Below are 23364 nucleotides of genomic sequence, written 5' to 3'. Positions count from 1 at the left end.
GACACTAAGGTCTGACCTGCAGTCAAAGTGAGTATGTTGTTTTAAAGATCAGGTGTCTGTTTTACAGGATCCTTTAACGATCCATTGAAGACTCCCATCCAAGAAGGTTCTGAAACACAGAACTCTGCTTTGCACTTTGGCGAGACACCTGGTGCACCGGACAGAGGCTGGAAGGAAAGCATTGCCTCCAAAGGCCAGGTAGGTGCAGAGAGAAAACCGAGGGTCCTCCATGCTGAGACACTGAGACCCAGCTGGGAGGAAGAGTGGCTTCGATGCTCCTGCCAGTCCCTAAGAAACCGTGCATCCCCGAGAGACACCGCGAATGAGTGAAGGGCAAGCATGGAGGCACTGTCAAAGCAACAGTGTCCCAAGAATCCCACGAGGGCAGTCCCCAAAGTGGATGTGAGAATGACCAGCAGAGAGGTGACGTATTCAAAATATGATAAAGCTATATTTACTGAGGTGTGCTTCCTGTTGGTCTAAGATCTCTATCTATGGTCTTTTCCAGCTATTTGGTGGGCTTAGACTGACCTTTGGGCTCTCTCAGGATAAATTCAATTCTTTTTTAAATTAAATTTCAATTTTTGAAAGATTTATATATATGTATATATATATGAATGTTATTTTATATCAATGAGAGAGTAGTACTGCACCCCAGGGGCACTGGCAATGTCAGGAGCCATTTTGGATGGTCACAGCATACGTGAGTCGGGGTAGGGGCAGCTGGGGTGGCAGCTGGAGCTGCTGCTAAACATCCCGCACTGCACAGAGCAGACCCGCAGCAGTGACGTCTCGGCTGCACCTGCCAGTAGTGCTGAGATTGAGAAACCCTGCTCTACAGTTCATCCCTTTATCTTGAATACTAAAAAAGCCCACAACTCATTGATTGGCAGTGCCTATCATGTAACACGGAGAAAGAATACCATGAGGAGGAAAACCGAATGATCAAAATGATGCCTTTCAGAGGGACTTCTGTCTGAACCATGGTGATCAAATGATTGTCATGCACATAATATTAAATATATAATTGAAAAGGAAAAAAAAGAGAGAATCTTTTTTGCTTTACCTACCCTTACTGTATTCTTAGAAAATCCCAATAAATATTTTTCTTTCCAATTATAACTCATTTTCCCAGCTCTCTTTGATTGGAGTTGGATGTCAGAATGCCAGAGGTGCTCTTTACATACAGACCCAAAGACATAGCACTCAGACTTTTGTCCTCATGGAAATGTAGGCAACTTGCTTAATGTCCTTGTGACTTGATGTACCCATTTATTTAAAAAAATATGTATTTGAGAGGCAGAGAGAGAGAGGGAGAGAAACTCCTCTCCACTGGTTCATCCCCAAATGACTGGGAAATTGAAGCTGAAAGCCAGGAACTCAATCCAGGTCTTCCATGTGGGTATCGGGAACTCAATGACTTGAAATATCACCTGGGCCGGCGCGGTGGCTCAACAGGCTAATCCTCCGCCTTACGGCGCCAGCACAGCGGGTTCTAGTCCCGGTCGGGGCACTGGATTCTGTCCCGGTTGCTCCTCTTCCAGGCCAGCTCTCTGCTGTGGCCAGGGAGTGCAGTGGAGGATGGCCCAAGTGCTTGGGCCTGCACCCGCATGGGAGACCAGGAGAAGCACCTGGCTCCTGCCATCGGATCAGCACGGTGCGCCGGCTGCAGCGCGCCGGCTGCAGCGCGCCGGCTGTGGCGGCCATTGGAGGGTGAACCAACGGCAAAGGAAGACCTGTCTCTCTCTCACTGTCCACTCTGCCTGTCAAAAATAAATAAACAGGAGTGTCAAATTGTTAAGTCAGCAACAGGAGTCACTGTGTACTTACATCCCATGTGGGATCTGTCCTTAATGTGTTGTCTAATGTGCAGTGATGCTATAACTAGTACTGAAACAGTATTTTTACACTTTGTGTTTCTGCGTGGGTACAAACTGATGAGATCTTTACTAATTATATACTGAATCGATCTTCTGTATATAAAGATAATTGGAAATGAAAAAAAAAAACCTGGTGTTAAATTGGAAATGGCATAGAAAATTAATTAATTTTTAAAAAAATATTATGTAGGATCTCTGCCTTTAATATGCTGTACACTCTTATTTAATGCTATAACTAGTACTCCAACAGTATTTTTTTTTCACTTTGTGTTGCTATATGGGGGCAAACTGTTGAAATCGTTACCTAATTTATACTAAACTGATCTTTTGTATATAAAGAGAATTGAAAATGAATCATGATGTGATTGGAAGGGGAGAGGGAGCGGGAAAGGGGAGGGTTGTGGGTGGGAGGGAAGTTTTAGGAGGGGGAAGCCATTGTAACCCATGAGCTGTACTTTGGAAATTTATATTCATTAAATAAAAGTTTAATAAAAAATAAATAAACAAATAAATAAATAAAAAATAAATGAAATATCACCTGCTGTCTCCCAGGGTATGTGGTAGCAGGAAGCTGGAGTTAGGGAGCCAGTCAGGTATTGAAACCAGGCACTCCAATATGGGAGACCAGTGGCTTAGCTGTTATGCCAAACAACAGCTCTGGTGCACGCATTTCTAATGGATGAAAGTGTTATGGAAAAGGACTTTTAAGATGATTAACTTCAATCCCTTACATATTCCCAATGACAAAAACAGGGCACAGAGAAAACCTCAGAACATCTCAGAGCATGTGCTGAGGGACAATGTTGATTAAATCTTTCTTGCAAAAAGTGGTCCACTCATGTTAACTTCATGATTTTGTTGTAGAGATTTATTTGTTTATTTATTTGAAAGGCAGAGTTTCAGAAAGGTGGAGCCAGAGAGAGAGAGAGAGAGAGAGAGAGAGAGAGAGAGGTCTTTCATCCTCTGGTCCACTCCCTAAATGGCCATAATGGCCAGAGCTGAGCTGATCTGAAGCCAGGAGCCTGGAGCTTCTTCCGGGTCTCCCAAGTAGATGCAGGGGCCCAAGCACTTGGATTATCTTCTACTGCTTTCCCAGGCACATTAGTAGGGAGCTGGATTGGAAGCGAAGCAGCCAGGACTCAAACCAGTGACCATATGGGACACCAGCAGTGCAGGCAGTGGCTTTACCCACTACGCCACAGTGCTGGCCCCAAGAGATTTATTTATTTATTTATTTATTTGTTAGATAGATAGAGAGAGAAGAAGGAGAAAGAGAGACAGAGACCTTCTTCCATCTGTGGGTTCATTCTCCAAATGGTCCCAATAGCCAGGAAGCCAGGAGCCTGGAACTCCATCCAGGTCTCCCACATGGGTGGCAGAGGCACAAGCACTTGGGCCATCTTCTACTTCCCCAGGCTCATTAGCAGAGAACTGGATCAGAAGTGGAGCATTTGGGACTCGAACTGGTGCTCATATGGGATGCTTTGTGTTGCAGGGTGGCAACTTAGCCTGCTGTGGCACAACACCAGCCTCTCAACTTCATCATTTTGAGGAGGTCTTTTAATTCCAGAGAGTACTCTAAATGTGACATTTCGATTTTTTACAGGCTTTGTGCTAACTAACAATGCCAGTGAGTGATCAGTGGTAGCTCCGGTGTCATGCATCATGTATGAGGGGTGCATATCTGTTTCTAAAGTAGTCTTCTCTTTATTTGTTTGTTTTCAGAAATGCCTAAACCTACTCTTTGGAACCCAGAGGGCGGCTCAGTGGGTTACTGGGAACATGCAGCTCTGTGAGCAATCCCAATGTGTTTGGAAAGGTACGGAGCAAAGCTTTCCTGTTTATTTTTCTTCCCTACTCTCATCTCTCCCTCCCTCCGTCATCTCTCCCTTATCATAAAAATATATTTTATATGATTATTGGACTAAATAAATGTAAATATAAAAATTGAATAATCCTCACCATTTTCTGCCTTAACCACTCCACCCCCAATCCCATTTTTCTAGCACCAACCACCCTTAGTTCTTTCAGTTTTATCGCTGCTTTATTGCTGCTTTCCAAATATTGTTAAACTGTTATTTCTTGCAATTCTATACTGTATCCTGACTTTCCAGCATGGTTAATCAGGAGGTAGTCTTCCTCCTACCTCATTCAGTTTCTTGACATGTGTTTAGCACACTTTGAGAAGGCAAAATGAGGGGCTGGTGCTGCGGCACAGTGGTTATTCTGCGGCTTGTGATGCTGGCACCCCTTATCGGAGCTCTGATTCCAGTCCTGGTGCTCCACTTTCAGTCCAGCTCCCTGAAGGCAGTGGAGGATGGTACCCAGAGACCCAGATGGAGTTCTGAATTTCTGGCTCTGTCCTGGGGCAGCCTTGGCAGTTGGGACCATTTTGGGTAGTGAACTAGTGTTTAGAAGATCTCTCTGTCTCCCTTTTTCTCTATTGCTCTGCCTACAAAATAAATGAACAAATAACAAATAAATAAATTAAAAAAAAAGAAAAAGCAAAATGAGCAGTCAATGTTTACACCATATTACTATACAACTAATATTCATTATTAAGTCAAGTAGCATGATCTAATTATTCTTCTTTTCTAGTATAACCGGCGCCGCGGCTCACTAGGCTAATCCTCCGCCTTGTGGCGCCGGCACACCAGGTTCTAGTCCCGGTCAGGGCACCAGATTCTGTCCTGGTTGCCCCTCTTTCAGGCCAGCTCTCTGCTGTGGCCTGGGAGTGCAGTGGAGGATGGCCCAAGTCCTTGGGCCCTGTACCCCATGGGAGACCAGGAGAAGCACCTGGCTCCTGGCTTCGGATCAGCGTGGTGCGCTGCGGAGGCCATTGGAGGGTGAACCAACGGCAGAGGAAGACCTTTCTCTCTGTCTCTCTCACTATCCACTCTGCCTGTCAAAAAAAAAAAAAAAAAAGATTTATTTATTTGAAAGGCAGAGTTACAGAGAGGCAGAGGCAGAAGCAGAGGCGCAGAGAGAGAGAGACAGAGAGAGAGAGAAGTCTCTGGATGCTTTTATAAAACTCCCTTATCCGAGCTGGCGCCGCGGCTCACTAGGCTAATCCTCCGCCTTGTGGCGCCGGCACACCAGGTTCTAGTCCCGCTCAGCGCGGTGCGCCAGCCGCAGTGCGCCTTCCGCAGCGGCCATTGGAGGGTGAACCGACAGCAAAAAGGAAGACCTTTCTCTCTGTCTCCCTCTACTGTCCACTCTGTCTGTCAAAAAAAAAAAATTCCCTTATCCACAGTGTTTTAAAATGTGAAATGTCACGATAAAGCTTGACAAAAATTTTTTTTGACTTATTGCAAATGGAAAGCCCACTGGTGGACCTGTTCAGTCTCAGAGACTTGTATCTGATTGTTCTTGGAAATTTTCTTGAACCATCCTTTCGTAATTCCTTCATCTTTCTTCTCTTCTAAAACTATTATATATTGGATTGTTTCTCCAATTTTGTTATCTTTTTTGCTGTGTTTTTTCCCTACCTCCTGGGCAATTATTTCAACTCTGTCGGCAGACTTTGTAATTAAACTTTTCATCATAGTTTCAAGTTGTCTTTCATTTTAGGGAGAGGGAGTAACCTTATGTGGCATTCTTCCGACTTGATTCTCAAGTCTGTTACATCTGCTTTGCATAGGTGGCTTTGGTGGCAGCCCTGAGGAAAGATTTGAAGGGAGGGTGTTGGAGAGAGGCTCACTAAGAGTGCCTTGGGCTATTCCATGCAGGGCTCAGTTGTTGAATCTTTCAAGAGAACTTAAAGTGTGAAACAGATCCACAGAAGTCCATCAGCTGGTTTGTCTAGCAGCTCACGGGGACAGGGTTTATCCAGGTGCTGTGGGGACAGCTCCTGGGCCTGTCAGGTATACATATTTTGCTCCAGGTGGGTGGGAGATTTTGCATGGCGGTGTCGTGAGTTCATTCGGGCAGCTCTGCTTCATGCAGTGGGGAGGTGATTGCCCGTGGCAGTTTTTTACCCTGAGCTCCACGTGTTCTCCTTCCTATATTTTCTTCCCATTTTGGAAGTCTTTGTGTTATTCATGAGATTATTGTCATGGATTGGTGGGGAAGCTGTTTGAGAACCTTGTTGAGAGGAGCGGTTGGTTTTACAAATGTCTAGCAAACTTGCCTGTTACAGTTCCCTCTGGAATAATTGCTGCTAAGCAGATCATGGGGTGCTTTGGGATGGTCTCAGATTTAAGTGTGAGGGGCCAGCGCTGTGGCGCAGCGGGTTAAAGCCCTGGCCTGAAGCACCGCCATCCCGTATGGGCGCCAGTTCTAGTCCTGGCTGCTCCTCTTACGATCCAGCTCTCTGCTATGGCCTGGGAAGGCAGTAGGAGATGGCCTAAGTCCTTGGGCCCCTGCACTCGCGTGGGATACCTGGAGGAGGCTCCTGGCTCCTGGCTTCAGATCTGCGCAGCTCCAGTCATTGTGGCCATCTGGGGAGTGAACCAGCGGATGGAAGACCTCTCTCTCTCTGCTTCTCCTCTCTCTGTGTAACTCTGACTTTCAAATAAATAAATGAATCTTTAAAAAAAAAAAGTAAGTATGAATATAAAGAGAGAAGTCCTCGGTGCTGAAGTATACCCCTGTTTTTATGCCCCTCTTAATTTTTCATTAAAAATGCTTTCAGAAATTTTCTTTGTAACAATTATACAGATAGTAAATAGATATGCTTTTTTACTTTATAGGACTTTATACATGTTCACTCTTTAAACCTTAATTTCCCAGCAGTTAAGAAGGGCACAAAAAACAGAGTTAGATGCATAAAATGGGCACAAACAGCTTCAGTCTTCATAAATGTCCTTTGGGTAATGTACAGTTAGGATGAGAGAGTAAACATCTTCCTTGCCTTGAATGATGTTTTACTAAGAGCAAAACACATCTTCCCTTAACCCTCACATCTTCTTTTGGTACGATCAGTAAGGCACTGAATATTTGATTTAGAATAAACAATGTATATCCTATGAAGCTAGAAAAAATATGCTTATGTTTTTCTGATGTCATAGGCAATTATATATAGTATGTATATATCACACGCTTATACACACACACTTTTTTTTTTTTCCCAAAGAGTCTAACAGACTGAAGGGCCCAAGCACTTGGGCCATCCTCCACTGCTGTCCCAGGTGCATTAATGTGACATTGTAGGCGGCAGCTTTACCCGCTATGCTACAGTGCTGGACCCACACACAATTTTTTAGAGTAGCTTTAGGTTCACAGCATAACTGAGCAGATTGTACTGTGACCATATGTCTTCTGCACACGCACAGCCTTCTTTACTACCAACATCCAGCGTCAGAGTGGTACCTCTGTTATAATTGGTACACTCACACTGACACATCAATATCACCCAAAGTTCGTAGTTTATACTAAGGATTATTTTTGGTGTTGTATATTCTCTGGGTTATGACAGGTACCGACTGTTGCAATATCATAGTTTCACTGCCCTAAAAGTCTTTTGTACTCTGCCTCTTCATACTCCCCACCCCCGACAAACTTTTTACTGTCTCCATAGTTTTTTCTTTTCCAGAATGTCATATAGTTGGAGTCATACCATACATATGCTTCTCAGATTAACTTCTTTAACTTAGTAATATGAAATTAAGGTTCTTCTGTGTCTTTCCCTGGCTTGATAGTTCATTTTTCTTTTTCTTTTCTTTCTTTCTTTTTTTTTTTTTTTTTTGACAGGCAGAGTGGACAGTGAGAGAGAAAGAGAGACAGAGAGACAGAGAGAAAGGTCTTCCTTTGCTGTTGGTTCACCTTCCAATGGCTGCTGCGGCCGGCGCACCGCTCTGATCTGAAGCCAGGAGCCAGGTGCTTCTCCTGGTCTCCCATGCGGGTGCAGGGCCCGAGTACTTGGGCCATCCTCCACTGCACTCCCGGGCCACAGCAGGGAGCTGGACTGGTAGAGGAGCGACTGGGACAGAATCCTGTGCTCTGACCAGGACTAGAACCTGGGGTGCCGGCGCCGCAGGTGGAGGATTAACCTAGTGAGCCCCAGCGCCGGCCAGTTCATTTTTCTTAACTGTCGAATAGCATTTCTTGGGAGGTACCATCCTTTATTTATCCGTTCACCTACTGAAGGATCTCTTGATTGTTTCCAAGTTTTGGCAATTACAAATAAAGCTGATATAAATATCTGTGTGTAGGTGTTTGTGTAGACGTGAGATTTTTTTCTCATTTGGTTAAATACCAAAGATTTGAATTGCTCGATTGCACAGTAATAGTATGTTTAGTTTTAGAAGAAAATGCCAAACTATCGTCCAAAGTAGTTGTACTATTTTGCATCCCCATCAGCAGAGAATGAAGGTTCCTGTTGCTCCATATTTTTGTCAGTATCTGGAGTTGTTAGTGTTTTGGTTTTTCCCAATCTCATAGGTGTGTAGTGATAACTAGTTTTCACTGGCCATTTCCTAATGATGTATGTACCTGCCATTTTCTTTGGTGAAGTATCCAGATTTTTTGCTGGTTTTTGAATGTGATAGCTCAGTTTTTTTTTTTTTTAAGATTTTATTTGTTTATTTGAGAGGCAGAGTTACAGAGAGAGAGTTCACTCTTCAAATGGCTGCACTCTTCAAATGCAGCTGCGCTGATCCCAAGTCAGGAGCCAGGAGCTTCTTCTGGGTCTCCAAGGTGAGTGTAGGGGCCCAAGTGCTTGGGCCAGCTTCTGCCACTTTCCCAGGCCATAGTAGAGAGCTGGATCAGAAGAGGAGCAGCCAGGACTTGAACCGGTACCCATATGGGATGCTGGTGCTACAGGCGGAGGCTTTACCCACTACGCCACAGCTCTGGCCCCCAGAGTGGAAGTTTTTAATTTTAATTAAGTCCAGCTTATCCATTCTTTCATGGACTATAGCTTTAGTGTTGTATCTATAATGCCACAGCCAAGCCAAGATGGTCTAAATTTCCTTCTATGTTACTTTCTAGGAGTTTTATAATTTTATGTTTTCTCTTCAGGGATGGGGAACCTTTTTTTTCCCCCAGGGGTCATTGGATATTTATAACATCACTCAATGACAATACAAAATTATCAACTTAAAAATTAGCCTGCTATATATTTATTGAGTTTTTTTTTTTAACTTTTATTTAATGAATATAAATTTCCAGTGTACAGCTTATGGATTACAATGGCTTCCCCCCCCCCCCATAACTTCCCTCCCACCCGCAACCCTCCCCCCTCCCGCTCCCTCTCCCCTTCCATTTGCATCAAGATTCATTTTCAATTCTCTTTATATACAGAAGATCAATTTAGTATAAAGATTTCAACAGTTTGCACCCACATAGAAACACAAAGTGAAACATACTGTTTGAGTACTAGTTATAGCATTAAATCAAAATGTACAGCACATTAAGGACAGAGATCCCACATGAGGAGCAAGTGCACAGTGGCTCCTGTTGTTGACCCAACAAATTGACACTCTAGTTTATGGCGCCAATAACCATCTTAGGCTGTCGTCATGAGTTGCCAAGGCTATGGAAGCCTTCCAAGTTCCCCGACTCTGATCATATTTAGACAACGTCATAAAAGACAGAGTGAGGATAGTAACCAATGATCCTAAGAGTGGCATTTACCAGGTTTGAACAATTATACAGCATTAAGTGGGGAAGAGGACCATCAGTACACACATGTTGGGAGTAGAGCCATTGGTGGTAGAGTAGAGGTTATGATTACAAAGGAATGAGGCCCAAGTGCACTAGACAGGGCCTAGAACAAAGGACAGAGTCATTATTAGAGGAGCTAAGAAAGGTGCTGTCTAAGCTACAATTAAGTTTTCTGATTGAGAGGCAAATAGAACCTGACAGAAGCGGCTTGATAATAATCTGGTGGGCTTTAGGCCTTGTAAGTTCAGAGGCCCAGACCTATCTATCTCTTCACATGGGGTATATCCTAAGGGAGGTGTGAACCTCCTAGGGGAAGGCACTCTGTTGACTTTCATTACTTGGCTGGCCTGGGGGGAGAGCTGGCCAGGTAAAGGCAGGTGGCATCTCTAACAAGAAATTTACAGTTCTGCCTGCAATGTTGCTGACCCTACTTGACCATCCCCTCAGCTGCAGTGGTCACTTTGGAAGCTGGGCTGAGTGAAGGGCTTTTCAGCTTAGAGCCAATAAGATCTGTGGCTCTGACCTGGGCATCCTTCGACTCCAGGGCAGGTCCATTTCCAGTGATCCAACTCTTGGCAGAGCTGCCAGGGCTCTTCACAAGCTGACTTCTGCTGAAGCCCAGGCTTACCACATTGAAAGCCACTGCAGTGGACTGGCCTGTTGGGTCTCCTTGAGGGCAGATCACTGTACAGATCAGCCATTAATAGGCCTGCCACCCATTGCTTCTGATGCCGAGCTTTCCTTTCCTCCTGGTTTGTGTTAAAGCAGACCAGAGGATGCAAGTCAAGGGAGTGCCTGTTTCCCATCTCTAATCTTCGGTGGCCTGAACTACAAGTCTATAGTCACAGGCATGTTCTGTAGTAGTTTTTCTAAGGTAGACAATGCCCATGAGGAAAATTATATTCTCACTTTAAAACTTTCTTTCCCTTTGGTCTGAAAGGGAGGTTTTTTCTACTTACTGTATACTTCGCTGATGGCGAAGTGAATCTAGCTATGAGATTATTATTTGAGTTCTTATTTTGGCTATGCTATTGCAGAAAAATGTTAGCCATCTCTTTTATAAGGTCTAAAGATTAAATTGTGCATCCTACAGATTCCTTCATAATAGAATTAGTTTCCTACCTTGAAGAGAATAGAGAAATGAAAGAACAAGTTGGGCTTAGAATAGAGAAATGAGGGAGCAAGTCCTAGATCGCTTGCTGACAATAGCAATATCACATGAATACTTAGCAAACCGTTTCAACCATTAGATAACAACTTAAGAAAACATTTATCAGAAGGTCCAATGCCTTCTATAAATTTTAAGAATCATGTATTTGAAAACACCTCTTAAATATCTAACATGGTGTAGTTTGTTTAGCCAGTAAACTTAAGCACAACCATCTAAAATGTTTTTAGTTTCTTTCTACCAACAAGTCTAAAACATATGATACAAATACAAATTAAAATGTATCTTTGATTGATTTTAGCAGCTTAAATTTATGGACAATCTTATCTATAAGCCATTTAAAATAAAACTCTTAATAAAATTTCCCCATGTGGACATACAATATGTACACACATATAATATAGCATAATAGACCAATATAGCAATTTTAATAATAGCTTTTAAAATCTTTAACTCTTTTTGTAGATTGCCAATTGATTTGAATTGCTTTTTCTTTTTAGTAACCTCAGTTAACCATACTTTCTCTCAGTTGGTACTGTTAATACATTATTGGCTTCATCTGTTTATAGAGCCATCCCAAAGTACTGAATACAATAAAAGTGGCTGGAAAAAGTCCATAGGAACCTATAGGAGGACAGCTAAACACAGAACCAACAACGCTTTAGTTTTATGAGCAGCAGATCATATATAACTGTGGATGACAAAAGACTTTAAGTCGCCATGTTTAAAATTATAAACTCATCAACCAACAAGAGGCACTTGCTTACTTCACAGTATTTTTGAAAGCACCTGTAGGATTTTACAAGTATTTAACCCTTTAAGCCTCTGGGGCTTTCTCATTAAGATAACTATCATGTCTAGTACCACAAGATCATTAGACTTTTTAATTCTCAAACATTTGTATTAATAGCATTTTCCATTATAGAAACTTAAAGTCTGGTACCACATCACATCTTGACAGTACTTCTAATATACTCCAAATAGACTGATTAGTTGGTGTCTCTATAAGATGAGAGACATAGGTCCTTCGATTTTTTCAGTTGGGCCCAAACTGGAAAAACCAAAGTCCAGGATTTACTGGAAATTTTAGAGACCAGATTGTTTGAAACTTTGATTTTTTGAATGCCTGTCAAGAATGCCAAGAAGGCTCAAAATCCAAAATATCTGGTTGAAATAAGATTTCTTAAAATCATGACATAACATAGACCAAATTTGATCATTGTTACAAGGTGATTATTCAAATTTTTGAAAAAAGCACGTATTTAAATAACCCATAGCTCTTAATAAAAATTCAGCTGTTTTTGAACAATTAGAATTTAACAGAGATCAAGAGAACATAATAGATTACTTTAACACATTGCTTTAACAGAGCATCAGAGTTTAATTCTATGTCAAAGAGAAATTGAGCTTCCTGTGATCTTTTGCTGTGAGGTTTCCTTCCTTTACCTTCTTTCATATTGGTGACCATGTTTCTGTGTTTCTGTGTGTAACACATCTTTAAGCATCTTTTGCAGGGCAGGATGAGTGGCAACAAATTCTTTCAGTTTCTGTTTGCTATGAAAAGTTTTAATTTCACCTTCATTCACAAATGAGAGCTTTGCAGGATATAGTATTCTGGGCTGGCAGTTTTTCTCTCTTAGTACCTGGGCTATGTCTCGCCATTCCCTTCTAGCTTGTAGGGTTTCTGATGAGAAGTCTGCTGTGAGTCTAATTGGAGATCCTCTAAGAGTGATCTGACGTTTCTCTCTTGCACCTTTTAGGATCTTTTCTTTATGTTTCACTGTGTTGAGTTTGATTACAACATGTCGTGGTGAGGATCTCTTTTGGTCATGTTTATTAGGGGTTCTATAAGCTTCCTGTACTAAGATGCCTCTGTCCTTCTCCAAACCTGGGAAATTTTCTGCTAGTATCTCACTGAAAATGCCTTCTAATCCTTTCTCCTTCTCCATGCCTTCAGGAACTCCTTGAACCCGAATGTTGGGTTTTTTAATAGTATCCTGTAGATTCCCGACAATATTTTTTAGATTTCTAATTTCTTCTTCTTTTCTTTGGTTTGCCTGTTTCCTTTCCTGTTCTCTGTCTTCTAAGTCTGATATTCTCTCTTCTGCTTCGCCCATTCTGTTTTTAAGGCTCTCTAATGTGTTTGTCATTTGATCTATTGAACACTTCATTTCATTATGATTTCTAGTCACTATCAGAGTTTCTTGTTCCAGTAGTTGTTTCATTTCATTTTGATTCCTCCTTAATATTTCACTTTCAAGAGAGAGATTTTCTATCTTGTCCATGAAGGATTTCTGTAGTTCAAGAATTTGTTTTTGAGAACTTCTTAATGTTCTTATCAATTTTTTGAGATCCGCTTCTTGCATTTCTTGGATCTCATCATCTTCATAATCTTGAATTGGGGTGTCTTTTTCATTTGGGGGCGTCATAGTTTCTTCCTTGTTCTTGTTAGCTTGGTTTTTGCGTTTGTTGTTTGGCATGTTGGAGATATTTGGTTTCTTCACTGTGGTGTTTTTTCTTGTTACACTATGGCTCTATATTAAGTGGACTGTCTGCTTTCAGTGGAGCCTTAGAGGCTTGAGATGAGTGTGGACTGAGAGCTGTGTTTGGTTCCTCAGGGTTGAGGGTGTGTCAAGGATGACACTCCCAGGTTAGGTGTGGTAAATCTCTCTTTCTTTTCTTGATTTAAAAGGGAAGTAATTCCGCACAGCTGAACGTAATTGGAGGTAGTTAGCAGGCAAATGATATACCCACAGGAGCCAGAGATCGGAAGCTCTTTCCCGAGGGCCACACAGGGAATCTCTTTTGCCCTCAGTGTGGGCTCCAATTCTCCTGCAGTCTCCCACTGGGTTGCCAAGTTAGATGCTAATCTCCTGTTATTTCACCCCTCCCCCCAGAGTCAGGTTTTTCTGCTAGGCTCAGGGCTGGTGCAGACCTGAGGTCGCCCTGCTTATGACGTATGTCCAAAATGGCGCCTGCTCTGTCTTGCTCGCCTTTGAGAGGTGAGCGGAGAGAGAGAAACTCGTGTCCGTATCAGTCACTTTTTTTATTTTTTTTTCTCTCTCTTCTAGTTAGCCTGGTGAACCCTTCCCCACGGAGTTTCAAGCCTCGTTCCCTCTAGCCTCCTCTTTCCGCTTGCCCGCTGGTATCTCGGGCTATGGAGGTTCGGCTCACCTCACGTTCCAGCGCTGGTGCGTTGAGTCTGCCGCTGGTGTCCCGAACTTGGGCTCCCACGCTCTCCACGCAGGTCCACTGTGAATCACTAGTTCCGGAAGAGTTTCCTCTGCTGTTTCATCCGCTACTCTTCCTTGACCCTGCAGTATCTCCACTTATATTGAACTTTCTCTCCCCCCGGACTAAGTGTGCTTCCTGCCTATTCCGCCATCTTGCCGCCTCTCCTATTTATTGAGTTTTGAGTCCCACCTGTGGTTGCCTTGGCAGGGCCAGACCAAATTATTTCTCAGGCCTCATATGGCCCATGGGCCAGCCATTCCCCATCCCTGGGAGTTTAGATCTATGGTCTGTTGTGAGTTAATTTTTGTGACGGGTGTGAGATCTGTGGGTTCTTTTTTTTTTTTGCTCGTGGATATCCAGTTGTTCTAGCATAATTTGTTGAAAAGACTGTTGTTTCCCCAATGTATTGCTTTTGCTTGTTTGCTAAAGCTCAGTTGACTATTTTTATATTGGTCTATTTTTAGATTCTCTCTTCTGTTCCCTTGATCTTTGTTTGTTCTTTAACAACTATTACATTGTCTTTTTATTTTTAAAGATTTATTTTTATTTATTTGAAAGAGTTACAGATAGAGGCACAGAGAGAGAGAGAGAGAGAGAGAGAGGTCTTCCATCCACTGGTTCACTCCTCAGATGGCTGCAATGACCAGAGCTGAGCTGATTCACGACGGAGCTGAGCTGATCTGAAGCCAGGAGCCAGGAGCTTCTTCTGGGTCTCCCACGTGGGTGCAGGGGCCCAAGGACTTGGACCATTTTCTACTGCTTTCCCAGGCCATAGCAGAGAGCAGGATTGGAAGTGGAGCAGCTGGGACATGAACCGATGCCCATATGGGATGCTGGCACTTCAGGCCAGGGCTTTATCCCTCTGCACCATAGTGCCAACCCCAAACACTGTCTTGATTACCATAGCTTTATAGTGAGTCTTGAAGTTGGATAGTGGCAGTCCTTTTACTTTGTTCTCCTTCAATATTGTGTTAGTTAGTTATTCGAGGTCTTTTGCATCTCCAAATAAACTTTAGAATGAGTTTGTCAACATCCAAAAATAATTTACTAAAATTTTGATTGAGATTACACTGAATCTATGGACCACCATTTTAATAATATTGAATTTCATCTTTGTATATGATATAGGTCTCTACTTAGGACTTCTTTGATTTCTTTCATCATTTTTTTAAGTTTTCCTCCCATAGATCTCCTACATATTTAGTGAGATTTAAATCTAAGTATTTAGTTTTGGGCAGTAGGAATGTAAATGACATTGTTGATGTTACTTCAGATTTCAATTGTTCATTGCTGATAAACAAGGATGCAATTGGCTTTAATACATTAACTAAGTATCCTGAAACCTTACCATAATCACTCCCTGGTGCTTGGAGTTTTTTGGTTGATTCTTTGGATATTGATTTTGTTTTTAACTTTTAGTGATTCTTTATTAGTAGACTTAAGTATTTCTAATAACCTTGTAGTTCTGCCCACAACTGTGGGTTTTCACAGCCAACACTGAAGCAGGAATTTGTGAGTAACAGTTTGGTTTCTTTGGTTTGTGAAGCTCTCATACTTTTATCAGAAGACATTCTGATCATAGACACCCCAGGTCAGTTGGGTGGTTCTGGTTCCTGTTAATTTTGTCATTCTCATTTTGATCACAAGCCAGATGGTTGGAGATGAAAAGGCAGTGGCCTGTGGTTTGGACTTAGTGGGGTCTTTTGATGAGAACTCGAAACTGAGCAAACGATATAACCCTGACCTCAGATAGGAATAGATAAAATTAGCACTCATGTGCTCTGCTATAGAAATAGCGAGGGAAGGAGCTAAAAGCAATGAATCAACAAATATTTATTGGCAGAGACCCAGAGTAGGGCTTAGATCTCCCAGGTGAATGTTGGTGTGGTAGACATACAGATGTGCAAAATTCACTTTGATTTTGAAATATCAAGTACAGAATAGATACTTAAAGCATGATGCGATAGCTCTGTGTGCTCCCTGTCACATCTGTTATTTACATGTAGTTCTGGTATTCATGTGCTTTTTATGAGAAAGTGCCATTGATTAACTTTTAAATATTCTTGTGCAAGCTGGTACTGAGTCCTCTTTATTTCCTTTCCTCCCTGCTCTTTGTACTTAGTTTTATCACAATGAGCACTTTCTTTTTCACTTAATTAATCATTTTTCTTGGTGTTCTCAGTATCTGCAAGGATGAATATTGCATTTTTGAGAAGAAGTGTTTGTTTCTTGTAGGCTGCAGAGATGGAATCAGAAATGAATCTTTCAATCTTGAAAGGTTTGGTGATGCAAACTATTCCATGCTCCAACCAGAGATGAAGATTCATCTTACTGGTCTTCGAAATGACTACTGTAAGTTATCATTCAGACTGTAAATTGGAAAGCTGAGATGCCAAAATGTATCATGCCCTGGTATAAACTTGCAATTTGATTCTGGACAAAAAGACCAGGGAGGAGATTGCATTTAGGAGTTTTCTGAGCCTTTGGAGGAAGATAGGGTGGTGTCACTAAAAGACAGGTTGGCAGAGCAGGGGGCGGTAGGAGAGAAGACTGTTCTTGGCCACAGTGAGACATGGAAAAGATGTGGCAGATCGTTGGCCATGAAGTTGGCAGTTGCAGCAGAGGGTGGACCAGAGTGTAGGTCGGATGACTTTGGTCGAAGCCAAAGGCCGGTGTGAGCCTCTGAGTGAGACAGGAAGGAGCCGAGGAAAGGGTTCTGGGTTGTGTTAAAGATCTACAGAGAGGAATGAGCAGTGAGGAGCAAAGCCACACACTGGAGTTCTCGGCCCTTCTACTCCTTAGATTCTTCCCCAAGGGAATTTGCAGTCCTGAACAGCTTGGGAGGAGACATTTTTAAGAAATGTAAAGTAAAACAATGCTCATATTAAAAGAAAAATTACCTTTGTTCCCTTCAAGCCCTAGTCCTTTTCTCTTCTCTCCTCAACAGCAAAACTTATCAAGAGTTTTTTATACTTAAAACTTCACATTTCTGTCCCCATGTTTTTTTTTTTTAAATTTTAAATTTTTTTTTAATTTTTTGACAGGCAGAGTGGACAGTGAGAGAGAGAGACAGAGAGAAAGGTCTTCCTTTTTGCCGTTGGTTCACCCTCCAATGGCCACTGCGGCCGGCGCACCACGCTGATCTGAAGCCAGGAGCCAGGTTCTCCCATGCGGGTGCAGGGCCCAAGGACTTGGGCCATCCTCCACTGCCTTCCCGGGCCACAGCAGAGAGCTGGCCTGGAAGAGGGGCAACCGGGATAGAATCCGGCGCCCCAACCGGGACTAGAACCCGGTGTGCCGGCACTGCAAGGCGGAGGATTAGCCTGTTAAGCCACAGCGCCAGCCCCCCATGTTGTTTTGAACCTATGGTAGCTAGGCTTTAAATCCCAGCATTCCATTACAAAGGCTTTTCTAAACATTAATGAACTTCTCATTGTTAATTCCAATGTTGTTTCTCTGACCTCATTTACTTTTTTATTTGAAAGGCAGAGTGAGAGAGAGAGAGAGAGAGAGAGAGAAAGAGAGAGAGAATCTTCCATTCAATGTTTCATTCCCCAAATGGCTGCAATGGCCGGAGCTGGGCCTGGCCAAAGCCAAAAGCTAGGAACTTCTTCTGGGTCTCCCAGGTGGGTGCAGAGGCCCAAGCACTTGGGTCATCTTCTGCTGCTTTTCCAGGTGCAGTAGCAGGGAACAGCTGGGACTTGAACTGGCACCCAAATGAGATGCCAGTGTTGTTGCAGGAAGCAGCTTAATTCATTAGGCCACAGTGCTGGCCCCTCAGATCTCATTTCTTAACCCTATCATCCACATGAGAGAGAGTGGATCAATCCCTTGTCTTTGGTATTCCACTCTCTCGGGTTGCTTCCTAGTTTTAACTTCATTTATTTAATTGAGAGACAGGAGAACTTAGATAAAGATGGAGAGGGACAAGGACGAGGACAGGGTGAGCCCTCCACTGGTTCACTCTGCAAATGCCCACAATGGCAAAGGCTGGGCTGGGCCTAAAGCCAGGAGCCAGGAACGATGCAGGTCTCCAACATGGGTACCAAGAACTCAATTATGTGTATCATCACTGCTGCCTCTCAGAGTCTGCATCAGCAGGAAGTTGGTATCAGGAGCCAGAGTTAGGAAATGAATCCGGATACCCTTTATGGGATGCAGGCAACTTAACCACTCTGTTAAACTCTGGCTCTAACCTCCTAGTTTTATGTTCAATCTTTCTTCTTTTTTTGCTGATTCCTCTTGCTCTTCTCTTCCATCTTGCTGCACTCAAAGTGTTAAAGTGCTCAAAGCTCATTCCTTAGGTATCTTTTCTGCTTCTAGTCCGTTTTAATAATTGTTTTGACTTTTTGGATATATCTCTTTGTATTGCGTTTTTGGTTGTTACTTCTTTTTTTTTTTTTCTTTTTTTTTTGACAGGCAGAGTGGATAGTGAGAGAGAGAGAGAGACAGAGAGAAAGGTCTTCCTTTTTGCCGTTGGTTCACCCTCCAATGGCCGCTGCGGCTGGCGCATCTCGCTGATCCGAAGCCAGGAGCCAGGTGGTCACCCATGCAGGTGCAGGGCCCAAGGACTTGGGCCATCCTCCTCTGCACTCCCAGGCCACAGCAGAGAGCTGGCCTGGAAGAGGGGCAACCGGGATAGAATCCGGCGCCCCAACTTGGACTAGAACCCAGTGTGCTGGCACCGCAAGGTGGAGGATTAGCCTGTTAAGCCACAGCACCAGCCTTTGGTTGTTACTTCTTGCAATAGGTTTTATGTAACTTCTTGCAATCACATAGGTCTCCCCAAATGTTTTTTGGATCTTAAGGTTGTCATATGTTTTATAGCTACATTCAAGTTGTCTTCAAAAAGCTTATGGAAAATGAGTGTTATGAAAAATCCTATGCATAGATTTCAAAATTTTTTTGCAATGAGGCTGGTGTTATGGCATAGCAGTCAAGGCTACCACCTGTGATGCTGGCATCTCATATGGGCACTGGTTCATGTCCTGGCTACTCTGCTTCCAATCCAGCTCCTTGCTAATGGCCTGGGAAGGCAGCAGAAGATGGCCCAAGTGTTTGGGCCCTGCCATCCCTGTGGGAGATCCAGATGAAGCTCTTGGCTCTTGGCTTTGGCCTGGCCCGACACTGACTGTTGCAGCCATCTGGGGAATGTACCAATAGATAGAAGCTCACTCTCTCTCTCTCTTTTTCTGTATTTCTGACTTTCAAATAAATAAATATATCTTAAAAATTCTTTTGTGACTACTGTTTGCGTTAGTACCTCACAGAATCTTTGTTTTGTCAATTTAAAACTATTCTGAAATAAAATGTCAAAAATTTTTTGCACCAAAGTAAACATCTTTTAACTCCATTCTCCAAAAACTGTTTGAAGTACTGTCATGCATTGAAAACCCCACCAGTATTATATATTTTATTTAGAAAAAATTAAAATTCAAAAAGTATGTTAAATTGCTTAAGATGGAAAAATAATGGTTCTTTATAGTAAACCGAATATTTGCCAATTCCAGTGTTTTTCTTCATTCCTGAAGATCCACGTTTCCCTCTCACACAATTTCCCTTGGGCCTGAAGGGCCTCAGTTAGCATTTCTTGCACATCAGATCTATTGGTAAAGACTCTTTTAGATTTTTCATCTTCCATTTCACAATATTTTTGCTGGATGTAGCATTCTGAGTTGGAAGATTTTACAGTGAGCTGTTAAAGATGTTGTTTTATTGACTTCTGGTCTCCATAGTTTCTGGTGAGAACTCCATGGTCATTTGAGACCTTGTTCTCCTGCTTCTAAGGCTTGGCTCTGGCGACACATATGGATATGTTAGATCTTTGGATATTATTCCACAAGTCCTTGAGGCTCCATTCATTTTTTTCCCCCCATTTTTTTCCTCCATGTTCTTCAGATTGATATTTTCTGTTAATCTATATTCAGGTTCACTGACTGTTTCCTCTCTCATTTTCATTTTGCTGTTGAGCTCATTCAAAGAATTTTTCAGATGCCACAATCTTCAGTTTTAAAATGTCCCTTTTAGGGGTAGGTGTTTGCCCTAGTGTTTAAGACACCAGCTGAGATGCCACCTTCCAGGCATGAGTGTCTGGGGCAGAGTCCCAGCTCCGCTCCTGACTCCAGTTTCCTGCTAGTGTGCACCCTGCCTTCCTGCCACACACATAGGAGACCCGGGCTGAGTTCCAGGATCCCGGCTTTGTCCTGGCCCAGTCCCAGCCATTTCTTGTATTTGGGGAGTGACTCAACATGGGAGCTACCTGTCTGTTTCTCCTTGCCTCTCAAATAAATACATACACATTTAAAATTTCCCTCTTATTTTCATAGCTTTTATTTATATTTATATAGAGTTTTGCTTCATAGTTTCTGTTTTGCTTATACAGAAAGCAGCTTTTATTTTTCTATATCTCCATCTGGGTCTCTCATGTGAGTAGCAAGGGCCTAAGCATTCAGGCCATCTTCTACTGCTTTCCCAGACACATTAGCAGGGAGCTGGGTTGGAAGTGGAGCAGCCAGGACTTAAACTGGTGCCCATATGGGATGCTGGTGTTTCAGCCAACAACTAAACCTGATATGCCACACTACCAACCTTCTATTTTTCTATTTTTCTATGGAGGTTCCCTATGTTTTTATTCAACTGTTTTCTTTTCTTATCTTAGAGAGACCGTAATAGCTGTTGTAATGTCTTTGTCTGATATTTCCTGTAACTTAGGTCACCTTGAGGTTTTTATCTATCAATTATATTTTTCCTTTGTATAAACAAGGCTTTGAATTGTGTTCTGAACATTATAGATGTTATACTGTATTCACTCTGGGTCCTGTGGAAAATGTTAATGTTTTTATCTCAGGGCCACACTTGAAGTTTGTCTTATACCTTTGGGTGAGTCTTTAAATTTCAGATCAGTTATTTAAGCCTTGACTATACTGGTTTGGGTCTGTCCATCATATACGTGGGTCTGAGTCAAGACTGAGATTGGAATGTGTACTTATCCGCTTTTTGTTAATACAACTAAACCCCTAAGACAGGCTACTTATGAAGGAAGAAGGCTTATTTTGGCTCACACTTTTAGAGGTTTGCAGTCTAAGATTGGAGGGGCCCCATTGGTTTGACTGTCTCAAACACTGGTTTGACTGGGGAATGGTAATGGCAGAATGTGTATGACGATTGATCTCATGGTGATCCAGGAAACAGAGAATGGTTAGGCCAATGAAGGCTTATATAACCAACCCTCTCAGGAGAACTGCCTTCTAATGGCATGCCCCCAGTGACCTAAGGATCTACCAGTGGGCCAACCTTCTAGACACCATAATTGGATCAAGCCTCCCATAGTACCATCAAACAATGGCTTGGGATTTAAGCCTCTTCATGAGTTCATACTGTAGCATATGGAGATTTCAAACCTCCCTTCAGTTCTCAAAGCCTTTGCCAAGCTAATTTGCATCTCCTCAGCACTGACATGATGTAGGGGTTAGTTATTATGCTTACAATTGGAGGATCCCTTTCTCTGGCTCTTTGCCATCCAGGACTTGCCCTTCTACTCAGGCCACCTCAGGCTCCTTTCTCTGGATCCTCTGGCCAGAAAGATGGAGTCTCTCTGTCAAAACCCGGATGCAGGTGTTACTCCCTGTCAGGAACCTGCACTCTGGGAAAAGCTGTGTGAGGAAGAAGATGGAAACTCACCCTGGGGCAGGTTTTTCTCCATGTTTTGGCTCTGTTACTTACCTTGACTGTTTTTTCTTACTTTTTGGGGTCCTCAGGTATTTTTTTTTTATGTTTTGTCCAGAGGTTATAGCTGTTATTAGTGGGGGAGATGCATTATGGAGGGGCTTAAGCCACTATAATGGAACTAATGTGTTTCACCATTTTGTACTGGTATGTGTCAGTCAGGATAGGAGTTCCTGTCTGATGAGGTTCATTTTATTTTATTTTATTTTATTTTTTAATTTTTGACAGGCAGAGTGGACAGTGAGAGAGAGAGACAGAGAGAAAGGTCTTCCTTTATGCCGTTGTTTCACCCTCCAATGGCCGCCGCGGTAGTGCGCTGCGGCCGGCGCACCGCGCTGATCCGATGGCAGGAGCCAGGTGCTTCTCCTGGTCTCCCATGGGGTGCAGGGCCCAAGGACTTGGGCCATCCTCCACTGCACTCCCTGGCCACAGCAGAGAGCTGGCCTGGAAGAGGGGCAACCGGGATAGAATCCGGCGCCCCAACCGGGACTAGAACCCGGTGTGCTGGCGCTGCAAGGTGGAGGATTAGCCTGTTAAGCCACGGCGCCGGCCTTCAGTTTTCATTTTTGAACTCCTAGTGATTTGCTTGGCTCCCAGGATTCAGCTTTCCCACCAACAATGGGGAAGATGCTAATCTTACTCTCCAACTATAAAGGTGTTTATTTCAAAATATTTTTATTTGGTTTTACAGTCACCCTAAGTTGAAGTACTTTTCTTATAGATCTGAATATCCTGGACTGGAATTTTCAAAATCTTGTTGCTATAGCCCTTGGATCTGCTGTATATATTTGGAATGGAGAGAACCACAATGGAATTGAAAACATAGACTTAAGTCTTACTTGTAACTATATATCTTCTGTGTCCTGGATCAAAGAGGGAACCTGCCTGGCAGTTGGCACCAGTGAAGGAGAAGTGCAAGTACTTGACCATGTTTTTCCTCATTGTGTTCTCTATATAATTACTAGATAATTAAAATTGACTTTTTAAAAAAATATCCATTTATTTGAAAGGAGGGTGACAAAGAGAGAGAGAGAGAGAGAGAGAGAAATCTCACATCCACTGGTTCTTTTATTTCTTTTTTTTTTCTTTTTAAAGATTTTGTTTTTGGCCGGCGCCACGGCTCAATAGGCTAATCCTCTGCTTGCGGTGCTGGCACCCCAGGTTCTAGTCCTGGTCGGGGCACCGGATTCTGTCCCAGTTGCCCCTCTTCCAGTCCAGCTCTCTGCTGTGGCCCGGGAGTACAGTGGAGGATGGCCCAAGTGCTTGGGCCCTGCACCCCATGGGAGACCAGGAGGAAGCACCTGGCTCCTGCCATCGGATCAGCGCGGTGCGCTGGCTGCAGCCCACTGGCCGCAGCGGCCATTGGAGGGCGAACCAACGGCAAAGGAAGACCTTTCTCTCTGTCTTCTCTCTCTCACTGTCGACTCTGTCTGCCAAAAAAAAAAAAAAAAAAAAAATTTTGTTTTTATTTATTTGGGAGGTAGAGTTATAGTCAGAGAGAAGGAGAGACAGAAAGAAAGGTTTTCTATCTGCTGTTCACTCCCCATATGGCACAATGGCTGGAACTGAGCTGATCTGAAGCCAGGTGTAGGTGCCGGGGCCCAAGCACTTAGGCCATCTTCTACTGCTTTCCCAGGCCATAGCAGAGAGCTGGACAGGAAGAGATGCAGCCAGGATGTGAACTGGCACCCATATGGGATACTGGCAAAGCAGGCAGAGTCTTAGCCTACTGTGCCGCAGTGCCAGCCCCAA

At 43.1% G+C, this 23364-nt stretch overlaps 1 protein-coding gene across 1 annotated transcript in view; it reads left to right on the top strand.

The window, feature by feature from the left end:
• CDC20B (cell division cycle 20B) overlaps positions 1-23364 on the top strand; it is a 40929-nt gene that overhangs the window by 3244 nt on the left and 14321 nt on the right. Inside the window, exons 2-5 of the mRNA XM_062211932.1 lie at positions 68-198; positions 3606-3699; positions 16123-16239; positions 22334-22530. Of these exons, the coding sequence (XP_062067916.1) occupies positions 68-198; positions 3606-3699; positions 16123-16239; positions 22334-22530 (539 nt within the window). The remainder of the gene's footprint in view (positions 1-67; positions 199-3605; positions 3700-16122; positions 16240-22333; positions 22531-23364) is intronic.

The sequence above is a fragment of the Lepus europaeus genome, chromosome 15, assembly GCF_033115175.1.
Source record: "Lepus europaeus isolate LE1 chromosome 15, mLepTim1.pri, whole genome shotgun sequence".
NCBI classification, from domain to species: Eukaryota; Metazoa; Chordata; class Mammalia; order Lagomorpha; family Leporidae; genus Lepus; species Lepus europaeus.
Note: the sequence above shows the minus strand (reverse complement) of the source record. Positions and strands in the feature narration are given on the sequence as shown.